This window comes from Ascidiella aspersa, chromosome 2 (assembly GCF_963924565.1).
Source record: "Ascidiella aspersa chromosome 2, kaAscAspe10.2, whole genome shotgun sequence".
In the NCBI taxonomy this organism is placed as follows: Eukaryota; Metazoa; Chordata; class Ascidiacea; order Phlebobranchia; family Ascidiidae; genus Ascidiella; species Ascidiella aspersa.
Genome location: NC_139448.1, coordinates 11,622,368 through 11,636,262, shown reverse-complemented (window position 1 = coordinate 11,636,262; position 13,895 = coordinate 11,622,368). Strand labels below are relative to the sequence as shown.

Sequence of the window (13,895 nt, the reverse complement as noted above, 5' to 3'; positions counted from 1 at the left end):
ACGCACCCGTGTTTTAACTCGGATCAAAGAGGCTATAAAGATGTTGTGCTACTCGTGGCATAATAACACCCGGGAAAAACAATCTTAGTTTAGCATTGCAGGTGGCGAAAGACGTGCTGCTGATAGCGAAACATGATTCTACCAAAATCAATCACACAGGTTTCACGGTTAAGTTTTTCGCCTGAAGTTAACGGTTGCATTGGATGCACACTAAGCGGTTTCGCAACTGCTGACGCCTATAGCAGGCAGAAGTTTCGACGACGCATTTGTCCGCTTTGCGTTAATGGTTCGCTTTTGGCGAATGTTAATTCGACATTTAGAATACAACAATTAACACTGCCATACAGTGAAGTTTAACTAGTAAGGCACTTAGAGTTTTACAGTAAACTAAGTGGTATTAATTTAATTTATAAGGTAGTATAATCCAGTGTTGTAAACAAGTCATTTTGAAATAACTTGAGTCCCAGTCAAGTCATTTGAAAAATACCTTAAGTCTAAGTCAAGTCTTTTGCAAAAAATAACAAGTCAAGTCCCAGTCCAAGTCAAGTCCCAGTCCAAGTCATCGGTTGCCCAAGTAAAGTCCCAGTCCAGTCATTATGAGAGCAAGTCATTTTCAAGTCATGTCATTGTCATAAAAGTAAATTGTTAAACCATTAAAATCGAGAAACTTATTCGATAAGGGGCAACAATTTAACTAAAAAATAACACGAAGGCAATATACAGCAATAAAAGTGTTTAATGTGCAAAACTTGGGATACATTTTAATAAAAAACACTTAATTTAATCCCGAGATATTTAACAACATGACTTAAGTCCAAGTCAAGTCATTTGTCCAAAAGACTTAAGTCAAGTCATTCTGGCCAAAAGACTTAAGTCAAGTCAAGTCATTTGAAAACAGTGACTTAAGTGCACTTAAGCCAAGTCAATGACTTAAGTCAATACAACACTGGTATAATCCCATAAATCTTAACGCTTATAGTGGAAATAAACGCCATAGCTCAATCGTGTAGGTCTATCCCTATACATATGAACAGTACTACACCTTGCAAAGAACTCTACAACTTGCAACTCGCGATAACCTTGTATACACTACTAAATCAATTTTGTAAAAGTTCTATTTACGCCTTATTCCGAACTGTATTTAATTGTGAAGGCGATGTTTTTCTAATTTCGGTCTTAAACTGGGGTCCTATTCAAGACTGCAAGCAATGTAAGAGAAATACCAGTAAACCTCAAAAAGTTAGCGCCCGCTTCGCTCGCCAGGTGCGCCGCCATGTTTTTAGGTGCGCCCCTAAGTAAAAAAGGTTAGGAAACACTGCTGTGGCAATTGCGCATCATTGAAGACAATGGATGACATAGAATACTTAAATTAGGTGTAAGTACTCTATCCCATGACCTGACCCCAGAATATTTTCCCTTTTTCTCCAAGACGAAATGTGCGTGGCTGTTTGCCGCCGAACTTGTCAAAGTTGGCCAGTTATTTAAGTTTTTTTGAATAGTTTTCTCCGAGTCCAATTCCCTTAGTTAGGGTACTCTCATTAAGTTGGGAGACGAGAAATTGTCAAAATGAAGGTAAGTGACATCCAAACCAGTTTTATTTAAATCTATTTTTAACATTTTAAAATTGTTTTGCAAATTACTTCTTATTAGTACTGTCGTTAATCATGTTAGGACCGATGTTAGCATTATGTTTATTTACTATAAAAAAGTAATAATCAAAATAGTTACATTTAATTTATCCGTTTTTTATTTGGTATTTTGTTCACTTAATTTTTTCACTTACAACAGTCGATATCAGAAAACAAGCTAAAAGCCTTCAGCATTGGGCGAATGAATGTCACAAAAAATGTTCTCACAAAGCGAGATAAAGATGATCTGCGAAAAAAGGAAGAACACATTCAAACTGAAGCGGTCTACAAAGATTTTGTAGCTTCATTCGAAGGCACTAAATCCGCTGTAAAAACATTTGTCAGAGGCGATGTTATCAATCCAGATGCAGGCAGTATGTATATTTTTGTATAGATTGTAACATTTTACTGTTTATAAAACTTATTGTGGGTATAACAGATTTATATTTTTAGCTTAACCTGCGGCTGTAGCGTGCATTTCATGTAAGATCGTATTACAATGTGTTTAGCTGGGCAAAGTCAATCAAACATAAAGAACTTATTATGTGTGGCTTAAGTAGTCAATATATATTTGTTATGTGTCACAATTTGAAAATCAATATTTATCTGACGCAACATAATATATTGTTTTATGAATAGTTTTGTCTGATTTATTTAACCTATGTGTCTATCTGTATTTTTATTCCTGTCACAGGTCAAGGTAAGTTTAAAATAAGTAGAAAACACTTTAAATAAAATTCTAAAACTCTACAGGGTTGTTTCTAAGCATAAATTTCCCTCGACAGTCGGGCGAGCGGCTATCCATCACCACTCGCCCGGACAAAATAACACTCGCTAAATATGTTGGCACGCCGTCTGCAAATTTCCATCCTAGCGCGGCCATTTCTTGGGTTATCGTTATTCTTTGTTTTTATACATAAACATTAGTTTTTATAAAAGTCTGGTCGTTTATTTCCATGCACAGATGAACAAATTAATGATCCATAAAGCAGTTGATGCCTAAAACAATGTTTTTTAGCGAACACTGACAATTTAGTAGCCACGGCCTGCCTGTTTTCCATTTTTCTAAAAATCCTCGCGCTCTCTTTTTTTCGTATTCTGGTTTTTCTGTGCTTGAAGGCATTTAGCGCAGGTTGTTTAACACCACAAACGAAACGCCACATTTCGCCTAGCACTATAGTTACTGGTTGAACAGCAAATAATGTCAAAATAATTGTAAATTTACAACTAAGCGATTCATTCGAAAACATGCACCAGAGGTTATGTGCTGCGCGACGCCGTATAGTGGGTGGTTTCAATTTTCCAAGGGTGTCCGCAATGGTTTCCACTTATACCTTAAAATAATTGCGATATAAAATATTCACAAACAGTTGTTTCTTAAGCTTTGTCTTGGTTGACCGCTCTGAACTTTAAGAGATCGCAAAAACATACTTACGTAGACTAATTGCTAATTCTCAGCTGTAGTTTAGTTACACAAGTAGGCGATATTTTCGGTCCCTCAAAACATAAAAAAAAACACTGCTTACAAATATAATTATAAGACATCTGCATTCAAACTTATTGTTAACAAAAACTGCAGCAATTGCTTTTAATTTCCTAATAAAAACAATTAAATAAATACAAAAAAAGTAGAATTATTATCCTGGGAAAAAAACATTTAAAAATTAGCCATCTTTAAGTTAAACAAACCTTATAACTATTTGCCACTCCGGCAAAGACATCTTTGATTGTTTGCCGGTAAACGATTTTTTTTTAACGGGACAAAGAGTCTTTATTATGAGCTTCGAACATAACTTCGATTAACCTTATTATTTGTGTAGTGTTAAAGGTATTTGCGTCTTAGTGTTTACGGAAATAACTGGCACTAAGTAATATTTCGCTTAGTAGTGGTGCTTAACACAAGTCGTCCTACACCAACTAATTAAATTTCTCGCCGGAGCCACTCGCCAGTCGGGCGAGTGGGTGTCAATCAGCACTCGCCGGGAGCAATTTGCACTTGCATTGGCGAGCGGGCGAGTGCTTAAGGCCAACCCTGCTCTACAATTTGCTTCTGTGTTATTGCTTAGTGGACACAACCAAAGGAAAGCTGTACAAGCCTGCAAGGGCTAGCCGGATGGAAGAGGCCACACCATCAAGAAAGGTGCCAAGTTTGCCAGCAACCCCCAAACTCTACAAGCCTGTTAAGGTACGTTATAGTTAAATTTTTAGACATTATTGAGCAGTCTGACTGCATACAGAAAAACAGCCTATTTGGCATCAAATTTTGACAAACTATTTTGACATTCAAAATCATGGAATTAAGTTGTGCTAAATTAGGTCCTGGTTAATTGACTGACTTTTAAGAATATTTAGTTCTCAGATTGGAAGAGTAAGGAGATTTGCATGTGAACGCAAATGCGAAATACATTTTCTAATTTTGTTCAAAATCGACTTAGTATCAAACAGAATAAAAAAAATGTAACCTATAATATGGATTAGCTTAAGTGTTTTGTGATATTACCCAGTTTCTAACTCTTCTTCTTTTCTTGATGATCCAGAAAAAGGACGATAAGCGAAAAAGTAACCTAGAGCTTTTCAAAGAGGAGTTAAAAGTCATTCAGCAGGAACGAGAGCAAAGGCATACGACCAAGCGACATCGGACAGCGTTAGCTTCTTCGATATCGCTTAGTCCTGAACGTAATCGACCACATCGGAAGTCTCGTTTCGAACCGATTGATCCAAGCGTAGTTGACAAGATTTCAAGAAACCCTGCATGTAAATGTTTAATTTTGTAGTAAAAAGCAGACTTTGAGCCAAAAAGCTTGGAAAGGGTATATGTCAAACTTAATCCAAATTTCTGCCGCAACTTATACAAAATACTCAATATTTAGCTAATTTGCCTTTTAATTTCCCATTCTGTGTTTTTTGCCCCCAAAAATCTTGTGCTCAAAGTCTAAATTATCAGGGTTTTCATTAGGATTGCAGCTGGCTATTACAACTTCTAAATTAATATGTTTCCCTGTGAAAACCCTGAAAAGAAACATTTTGTAATGAATCCATTGTATTTTTAACCTAGTGTCGCTCAGATCTTATCATGTTTTGTGTTTTGCCTGACACAGTGCTTGACGATCTTGTTGCTAGCTCTCAAGAAAACGGCGATCCAATGACAACAAATTTGTTCTTAGGAAATGTAAATCCAATTATGGACGAGCAGCAGCTCTGTGAAGTGTTTGGGAAGTATGGGCCTTTGGCCAGTGTCAAGGTGCTTCATAGTGTTCTCCATTGTTTGTTTTTTTCTATAATCTTGTTTGTGAGTTTTGTGGTCCAGTGGCGAGTAATTGAAAGTGATTACAGGTGATGTGGCCACGGACAGAAGAAGAACGAGTGCGAGAGCGTAATTGTGCATTTGTCGCTTTCATGACAAGAAAAGACGCGGACCGTGCATTACGTCGCCTACAAGGTTGGTCACCAGTGTTAAACACTTCATGCACCATTTGTGTTGAGCTTTGTGTTGTGTTGATTTAAGTTACCTAATTCAAAAATGAACTTGCATCATATTTGCAGGCCGTATGGTGAGAGACTATGAAATGAAAATTGGATGGGGGAAAACAGTCCCAATACCACCTCAACCAGTCTATGTGCCCCCTGCACTGCTTGAAAGAACAATGCCCCCTCCACCATCTGGCATGCCCTTTAATGCGCAGCCCCAAGATCCACTTAAGCAACCCAAAGCGCCGGGAGTTCCACCTGACTTCATAGACCACCACGACTTCGAAAATGTAGGTTTTTCATATGGGTAAAGGCTTTAGTCATACATTATTTTTTTTTATCTTATCACCTTTGCTATCCCGTATATCCACACTTTGTTGTGCTTTTTTTAATAAGAAAGAAGGTTGTGCTGTTTGTGTCTTGTTTTCATGAATAATAAGTCATGTTTTCATGTATTTCTAAAACTTTTAGTTTGCTGCTTATTACATACTGTAGACACAAAAAATTTGGGCAAAATTATAACGTTGTGAAACAACATTAACATTTTGTACTAGCTAAAACAATCTGTAACCAACCTATTTCCCTTACGCTATGTTTCAATTTCCATGTTGCTTCTTCGTCGCGAACAAACATCTGCAGACCTTGAAAAACTCAATTGTCCGTGTGGTAGTTCCGACTGAAAGGTACCAACAGCAGCCAACAGCCTGTTTGTTGCTTATTATTATTTATTCTTAGCATTGGCAATTTGCACTACTTGTGTATGTTTTCGCTGATGTTAGGAGTGTGTGAGTATGTTTAGTCTTATTGTTAACTTTACAAGTAAAAGGCATCCTCTTGTGGGGAATATGTAGTATTTTTCGCCATATGCCGCTGTTGAAGTGCGACCTTAGACGCATTAGTTACATCGGCCCTGTAACCGCCCATTTACAGGAATCTTCTCGGAGTTATACATCGAACGATTGAGTTTGTGGTACGGGAAGGTCCTATGTTTGAAGCAATGATCATGCACAGGGAGATGAACAATCCAATGTTTAGGTATGTAAGGCCAACAATATTTGTCCTGCATTTTATTTTTAGAAATTGTATTTGTTTAAATTTTACTTGCGTTTCATGTGCAATCAACTATGGCTTTTAAAACTTCAGGTTTCTCTTTGAAAACAAATCACCAGCCCATGTTTACTACAGATGGCGTCTTTTTACAATACTCCAGGTTTGTTTCACCCTATTGAACTAATAATATTGATCAAGCAAACATATAATATTTATTTTTAATTCCCAAGGGCGAGACACCAACCAGATACAGACAGGGAGACTTTAGAATATTTAAAAACGGACCACTGTGGCGCCCTCCACCTCTTAACCCCTACTCCACTGGTCTGGATGAAACAGATTCTGAGGGGGAAGCTGACATGTACCCTAAGAAAGAAACTACCGGTGGAGAAGCTGTTGAAGAAGTAGACAAAAACAAAGGGGAACTGAAAGAAGAGTAAGTTTTTTTTTATTTTTAGGTCAAGCTTTGTTAATCCCAACCACTTTGTTGCGTTATCAATATTAGTTTAAGTTGGAAAACTGAATTAACAGGAAACAAAAACTCCATTGATCTTACAAATGCAGCACTCTACTAATCTAACCAGGTTGTAAATTGATAAAGACTGTATATCAGAGAAAGGTAGAACTCAGTAGTAAAATTGGCTGTTTAGTAAAAGTACTTCATCTTGGTCAGGGATCTTAAACTTGGGTCCATGGACCCCTTGGGGGTCAGTGAAATAATTTTAGGGGGTTGGTTAAGGCCAAATTGAAATATTTGTGTATATTTAAGAAGTGATTAATTTTTCAACGAAAAGTGTTTAATTAAGAATAATGCTTTTAGCACCGAATGTATTTAGACTCCATTACACATTTTTGTTCATAACTTTAATTTCGGTGAAGAACAACTGGGTTTCCGCATTAAATAAACAAGAGTCGGTTACAGTTGTGTAAAAGAAGTAGATCCATAGCTTCACAGATTTCTACGCAAACAAGTGTTGGCATTACCTTTTTGATTTGGTTTACCTTCAATCATCATTTATTTCTAGGGATCGTGATAAACTGGAAGACATTCTGCGCAGTTTGCTTCCACGGCAAAATGCAATTGGCGAGGCGATGGTGTTTTGTTTGGATCACGTCGACAGTGCTGAGGAAATTGTGGAGTGCATAACGGAAAGCATGTCAATTCTGGAAACGCCACTAACCAAAAAAATTGCCAGACTGTACCTCATCTCTGACATCTTGCATAACTGCTCAGCTAAAGTTGCCAATGCATCATTTTTTCGCAAACAGTAAGTTCAACTGATTGTGTTTTTATTGAAATAGTTCATTAAAAAACAATATTAACTAAAATTTGATTTCTCTATGACAGTGGTCAACAAATTACGGCAAGCGGACCACTGACCTGTGAGGTTAATTAATCAAGCCCTTAATGAACATAAAGTACAGCTAAAATGCTGTTGGGTGCAATTTAAAACTATTTTTGAAAGAAATTTTAGGGCTCACAACTGTTTTTATTACATAGTTACCTTAACTTTTGACAAAAAAATGATATCCGTTCCACAATCATAAATCTGAACAGTTATCTGGCCCACAATAGTCAGAGTTATCTGGCCCACAATAGTCAGAGTTATCTGGCCCACAATAGTCAGAGTTATCTGGCCTTTTTATCAAAAAAGTTTTCTGGCTCCCCTCTATACATATAGATAATTATTTTATTACTTTCATTAAAGTTTTGCTAACCATCTAAATAGCTCAAGATAAAACTTAAATTTTTTTTGTTTTGTTATTTACAGTTTCGAGAGCCACCTAGAGCAAGTAATGCTAAGATTGCATGCCTGCCACAAGGCCATTACCAGCCGACTAAGAGCTGAACAGTTTAAACAGAAGGTGTTGGGATGCTTCCGAGCATGGGATGACTGGGCTGTCTACCCGGACAAACTACTTATTCACTTTCAGAATGCTTTCTTTGGACTTGTTGGTGATAAAGTGGCAGATGAAGAAAAGAAAGAGGTCTTATTTTAATATAAAAATATAAAATAGTTTAAAATATACATTTTTACAAAGAATCTCACAATTCATTACTAAAAAATCAGGGTACATGGTAGTAGGCTGAATAAGTGGACTTGAATTTCAAGTAAAATCTTCTGATCTACTCCAGGTGAAATCGCCTGCTGATGACATGGACGGATTTGTTCTTCCCACTGAACCTGTGGGATCTCCAGCCGACGACCTTGACGGTTTGCCCTTGGATGCAGCACAAGCTGATGATGAAGATGTTGATGGGGCCCCGTTGGATGGTGATCCGATTGATGGGACACCATGTGAGTGACCTCGGGAAAGTTTTCTATTTATGAATATTATAGCAACCTGATAAAAATGATATGTTCTGCTATATATTAGCCAAAATTAGTAATGCTGTGACAGCATCCGAGTATTTTTTTTGTTTCATGCTTAACTTTAAAGTCCAACATACTCAAACAAGACTTTGTAAAACCCAAATGCTCAGCAGTTATCCTTGTCACTCAATTGTTCTTTACTAGTATTCAGAATTCAATGTCACTTTATAAGATTGGTCTCTTCATTCGGGTTTTATGTTTTTACTTGCTATTGTAGTAAGGTAGAACATTTAGTCTTAACCGTTATTTGTTGTACAAAAGACTGTAGCACAAAGTTTTACATTTTTTGTCAAGTCAAGGGATAGACATTGGAACAAATTTTCAGCCAACATTTCAATTGTTGTTATACAAAGAACATGCAACATGCACAGTGCCTAAACGTAAAAATACGAAACGTACTTGAAAAGGTGTCAAAACGAGTTTTTGTTTAATCAATTTACTAAAATATCTTCATCTATCTGCCTTTTTAGCATGCTGGACTAGAGTCTCTGGTTAAAAGCCCTGCCTTACTTTCTGTGACCTGATATGTTCTAGATATTTTTTTCTGTGACCTGATATGTTCTAGATATTTTTTTCTGTGACCTGATATGTTCTCGATATTTTTTCTGTGACCTGATTTGTGTCTAGATATTTAAAAAACCCACCTTCTGATTGTTTTTCAGTGGAGCAAGCGAGCAAACCTGCTGTGGCAGAACAACCAAGGTTTGCCCAGTCAAAATGGGAGACGGTCGATCCGGAGGATGTGGAGGCGCAGGCCATGACAACTTCCAAATGGGATCAACTGGAAAACCAGAACATTGATGGCGAGCCGCTGGAAGAAGAATCCTCTCAAAATGTAAGCATATATTTGCTGTTTTTTTTTAAATTTTTTCTTAAACATCGGGATGAAATGCCAATTATATTGACGATGGATAATTACCATATCTGTACTGTAAAGAACAACAACATTTGCTACCACGTTTAATTTGACTGATTTTTTTTTGCAATTTGGATGCTACATTGCATTTTATTATTGCTGAAAGTTAACACATTTATTGGACGGTTGCTTTGCATAAATTTGCTTTGTTAAACTAGTACTAATCCTATGTCAGGAGTGGCCGACCAGTCAGAGCCAATAGCCAGATTTCTTACTTTGTTAACCGCAAACCTTACATATGGATAGAACTTGAAAGCACACTGGTTCTTCCTCACTTACATCCATGCCTTTGCTCGGTTAGATTTGCTTTAAATGGTACGCATTACCATTATTGCGTAAAGGCTACATTTGAGCAAATTTTTTCTCACACTGCAGGACTTCCCAAATAAACAGCAGCACGCTGTCGAGAGGTCATGGTATAAAGTCACACCATAAAATAAGGCTTGTATACAATGGAAAATCATTCTGTGACAAATACCTTTCCCTTGGGATTTAGCAATCTGCCAAGACACACACGACGTATTGATTCTAATAAGATTATCTTAACGGGCCAAGGCATAATAAAAAGTTTAGCAAGTTACACGAAAAAAGGTTACATATAAGTGGTTAAAATAGGACTAGAATTAGCGAATTAAGAAATGACACTAGACTTCCTAAACGTTCTAATACAACCTTAACGTAAGAGCCGCATATAACTGGGTAAGAAACTGAAAGCTTCTCGCGAGCCGCGGATTGACGACCAAGCCTGTATAAAATGGGTAAATTACTATTATACTAAATCTTGTAAATCTGCACAGTTGACACATACTTTGGCTACATCATTTTCTATGAAAAGTGTTTTCTCAAATTTATTAGTGCAATTATTTTTTAAAGAAAATAACTCCTCAGAATTCTAAGGGCAATACGTTGGAAGATGCAAAGTGGGACCAAGCAAAGAGAGCCAAGCTTCGTGAAATAGAGGTTTTTGTTAACTATTAATTGTAGTGATTTACATACCTTTTTAAACCCAACATTGTTTCAATGTCTATCATAAATTTTCTTTTAGAAAAGTTTAATATTCAGGTCTAAAATCAGAATAACAGCAATTTGATTGACTTAAAAATAAGAATAACAATTATTGGATGTATTGCAAATAGTGGATACAGTTTACTTTGCAACAAATATTTTACAGCATTTATCCTTTTCCTTCGTTATTTTTTATGTTTTACTTACATGGATGATGATTTTAGCGAACACCACAACGGTATTTCTGGCAAACTTAAAGTACTCATATTTAATTTGTTTTAGATGTAGGCTTGCAGCGTTCAACTATTCATTTGTTGCATTGTGATGCAACTGATGTATCCCGAGCCCGCCTGGTTTGAAGTTGCCCTTAAACTTTCTGCCCTTACTTTCCAGGTGAAGGTGGTGAAGTTCCAGGACGAACTGGAGTCGGGACAGCGGGAGAGAAAGTCGGGGATGTCAGTGGGAAAGCAGGTGGAACAATACAGACAGAAGCTTCTGGAAAGGGTAAGTCCACAACGGGAAACTTTGTTGAACCATACGAGCCAAGTTTCCATGGCGCTTTTGTTTGGATATTCGTTGCACGTTGTATAGATTAGATAAAATCGTTTGCTGAAGATAAAGATGATAAATAAAATACTTAACCATGATTAAAAATGCTGGAAATATTTTAGTAAGATGCCTTTGCTTACTCGTTAAATGGTTAAATTGGTTGAATAGTTTAATGTTATTTCACTGCTGTACCTGATTTTGCTGAAATGAAAAGCGCCCTGGAGATATTATTAAACACACACCTTTTGTTAGAGGCCAGCCTCACTATTTTTCTTAAGCTTATCATTTTGAACCTTTAAAGAAGTAGGTATTATTTTGAACGTTTCTAATAACTCTCTATTTATTTAAAATGATACCTACTTTGTTGTGGGTGATATTCTTATTACGTCTTGCTACAACCTCCAACCATTATTCTCTGAATGTAATCTGATCAAGTGCTCAATATAAACTAAGAAACGAAAACTTGATTTTGTTCTGACCGGTTTAACTACCAAAAGACGTAAAGGATAAAAATTGTGGTTTGCTTGTAATATGGCATCTTGTAAACTACTGATAAAACGTTAAAAAGCTGTTTTGCGGCAAGATAATCCAGTCTAACGTTACTTTGTTCGTCAGGTGATAGAGAAGGAACATAAGGAACAGAAGGAAAAGCGGGGATCGAACGAATCCGAAAAGAAGAGGGAAAAGAGGAGAGAGCCGAGCAGCAGCAGCGAAAAGTCAAGCTCCGACTCGGAGAGGGCTAGGAAGAAGAAAAGGAAACGCGGACGCGAATCCAATTTAGGTGCCACCGGCTAACTTTACGATTCTGCTGCAAGTCTGGGCACTTATGTATATGCCAATCCTCTAGGAATACAAATGTTTTGAATTTAAGTCTGGCGAAGTACAAATGCGCAAAAGCGGTCGAACTGCGACTCGCGAGCCTCTTCGACTACCTGAAGAGTATTACTCGTGTTTCTTATTAAATCACTAATTTTTTTAAATTGCTTTGTCTTCTACAGAAAGGTCGGTAATATCTAAACTTTAATCCGCTTTCCTGCCTTTTAAGCCACCATTATTTTAACGCATGGAACTCTTTTTTGTTCTATAGGCAGTTCCTTGGTAGCTTACGACTCGGACGGATCAACCGACTCGAACAGGAGACACGCCAGCTCCAAGAAAAAGAAGGCGCGCGCAAGGTCATTGCAACCTAGGTTTTGTTATAATAGTATACCTATTACCTAGTATCCCATTTTTAGGTAGGGTTAACGTGACTGGGGGCGGGGGCCCATGAACCTAACGAAGGGGGGACATATGAATGCCTTACCATGTAATAGGAATAAAGTTTACCTATTTGGATTCTGAATTGGTTTGGTTTTCAAATAAAAAAGGGGTTGCAAGTGTTATCCTTGGTGAATTCGCTCGCATTCTGCCAAACCCAATTGTAATACAACAATAGGTTCTGCGATTGGAAATCTGCAGTTTAGGCAATTCGTCTTATCCGGTACAGATGCAAGCAAATCATCACGTTTAGTGCAAGTACAGCAATGCCCAACACTCACGCTAAAGATCTTAAGCGTATACGTTGCACAACCTTACATGTCGTTTCATAGTTGTTGCAAATATCGTTAAAAAATACGGTTTAAAATTTTATAAGACTCCTTTTGTACTGTTTTACATCCAAACTGGTATAACGTATAGCTTGCAAAGACTTTGTGCGACTTTTTCTAACCCTCAAAACGTTTTGACGTAAACTTCTCCTCTAATTTCCACAGGTCTCGATCACGTGACCGCCATCAACGCAAGCAGTCGCCCGATAGGGGGCGCCACGCGTCGAGTCCGCGCAGATCGAAAAGATCGAGGTCGCGATCCCGGGAAAAGAAGAAAAAGAGAAAGAGCGGAAGAAGATGAACTGAAAATTGAATTTTTTTTATCATCTCGACCAACGACAGTGCCGTCCTTTTCACACAAGGACTTGATTTGGCGCTTTGACAATACGTAGCAATTCCACGGTGTGCGCTCGTTAAAATGACTCGGTATTAATATAATTTTCTGTCTCATCTTAAACTTGGTGTGTTTTCTGCGAAAAAAGTGATTGTTGATAATCGACGTCAAAGTTATCTTACTGGTGTCTTATAAAATCCAGCTAAATTTCACCATTCGCGATTCTTTGTTTCTTTATGATTCAGATTATCCTTGATTTGCGCACGAAGCCTGAATGGGTTATATTTTTGCTGGATTCTGCTTGTTGCCTTTCACTAAAAGAAGCGTCTTTGTTGGTGGCGGAAATGTTGCACCTAATCGATGGCCTTGTAAATTATGTCTATAGAAGGGTTAGTTTTGTATTTAAAGTTTTTATAGAATTTGCAAATTGGCTACCAGCATCACAAATTGTTTAGCCTTTTGCTTTGTTAAAACACGTTTCCATTGCTTACTGCAATGCTGGCAAATGAAACGCTGTCTTAAGCCGTCTATTTCACTTTGGGCATTTAGATCTCTCACGTTTTACCATAAAATTTTGCTACTTATGAATCCAAAAAGGTTTTACCCGACTCACAATGGCTTCTATTTACGTCTGTTATCGTATGTTTTTCATAAATGTGTGTCAAATGGCTAAATGCGGTCTGTTTCCCAGACAGACAACGGCCATGCAAATTTAAATTCTACCATGCCAAGTGTGCGACATAGTTTCTCACTTTTCGCGAAATCGTTTCATTCATTTACGAGCCTATAATTGTTGTACAGAATACGATGTTTAATGCGAACTATTTTGTTTGTTATTTTTTTACTTTTAGGAGAAACGTTTTCTTATATGAACAGATTTTAGGAGTTTAGAAACGGGTTTAGGATTTTTGTTTTATTTCGTGGACACTAAAGATTTTTTTCTTAGATCACGTCACAAAGGTTATAATGTTTGTGAAGGTTGGA

The 13,895-nt window shown here is 37.2% G+C and overlaps 1 protein-coding gene across 4 annotated transcripts; it reads left to right on the top strand.

Annotated features, from left to right (window-relative positions):
* Positions 1-1,430: 1,430 nt before the first annotated feature.
* On the top strand, positions 1,431-13,729 carry LOC146163667 (U2 snRNP-associated SURP motif-containing protein-like). Of its 4 annotated transcripts, none has more exons than XM_083381367.1 (20): positions 1,431-1,572; positions 1,789-2,002; positions 3,695-3,813; positions 4,166-4,382; positions 4,727-4,869; positions 4,962-5,067; positions 5,172-5,386; positions 5,736-5,779; positions 6,027-6,131; positions 6,240-6,306; positions 6,377-6,582; positions 7,172-7,414; positions 7,919-8,135; positions 8,284-8,446; positions 9,184-9,356; positions 10,326-10,397; positions 10,836-10,946; positions 11,607-11,772; positions 12,079-12,166; positions 12,743-13,729. In XM_083381367.1, the coding sequence occupies exons 1-20, from the start codon at positions 1,567-1,569 to the stop codon at positions 12,876-12,878; spliced, it is 2,811 nt and encodes a 936-aa protein (XP_083237493.1). In that variant the 5' UTR covers positions 1,431-1,566; the 3' UTR covers positions 12,879-13,729. The 4 variants fall into 4 exon arrangements, with proteins under 4 accessions (XP_083237493.1, XP_083237492.1, XP_083237494.1 ...); XM_083381366.1 differs by having other exon boundaries at positions 10,311-10,397; XM_083381368.1 differs by lacking the exon at positions 12,743-13,729 and having other exon boundaries at positions 10,311-10,397; positions 12,083-12,125.
* Positions 13,730-13,895: the final 166 nt, after the last annotated feature.

What these genes read in the sequence shown, in the direction of transcription:
- LOC146163667 (XM_083381366.1), top strand. An exon ending in TGCATTACGTCGCCTACAAG is followed by an intron (nt 5,068 to 5,171) that starts GTTGGTCACCAG and finishes TCATATTTGCAG; the next exon opens with GCCGTATGGTGAGAGACTAT. An exon ending in CAGATGAAGAAAAGAAAGAG is followed by an intron (nt 8,136 to 8,283) that starts GTCTTATTTTAA and finishes GATCTACTCCAG; the next exon opens with GTGAAATCGCCTGCTGATGA.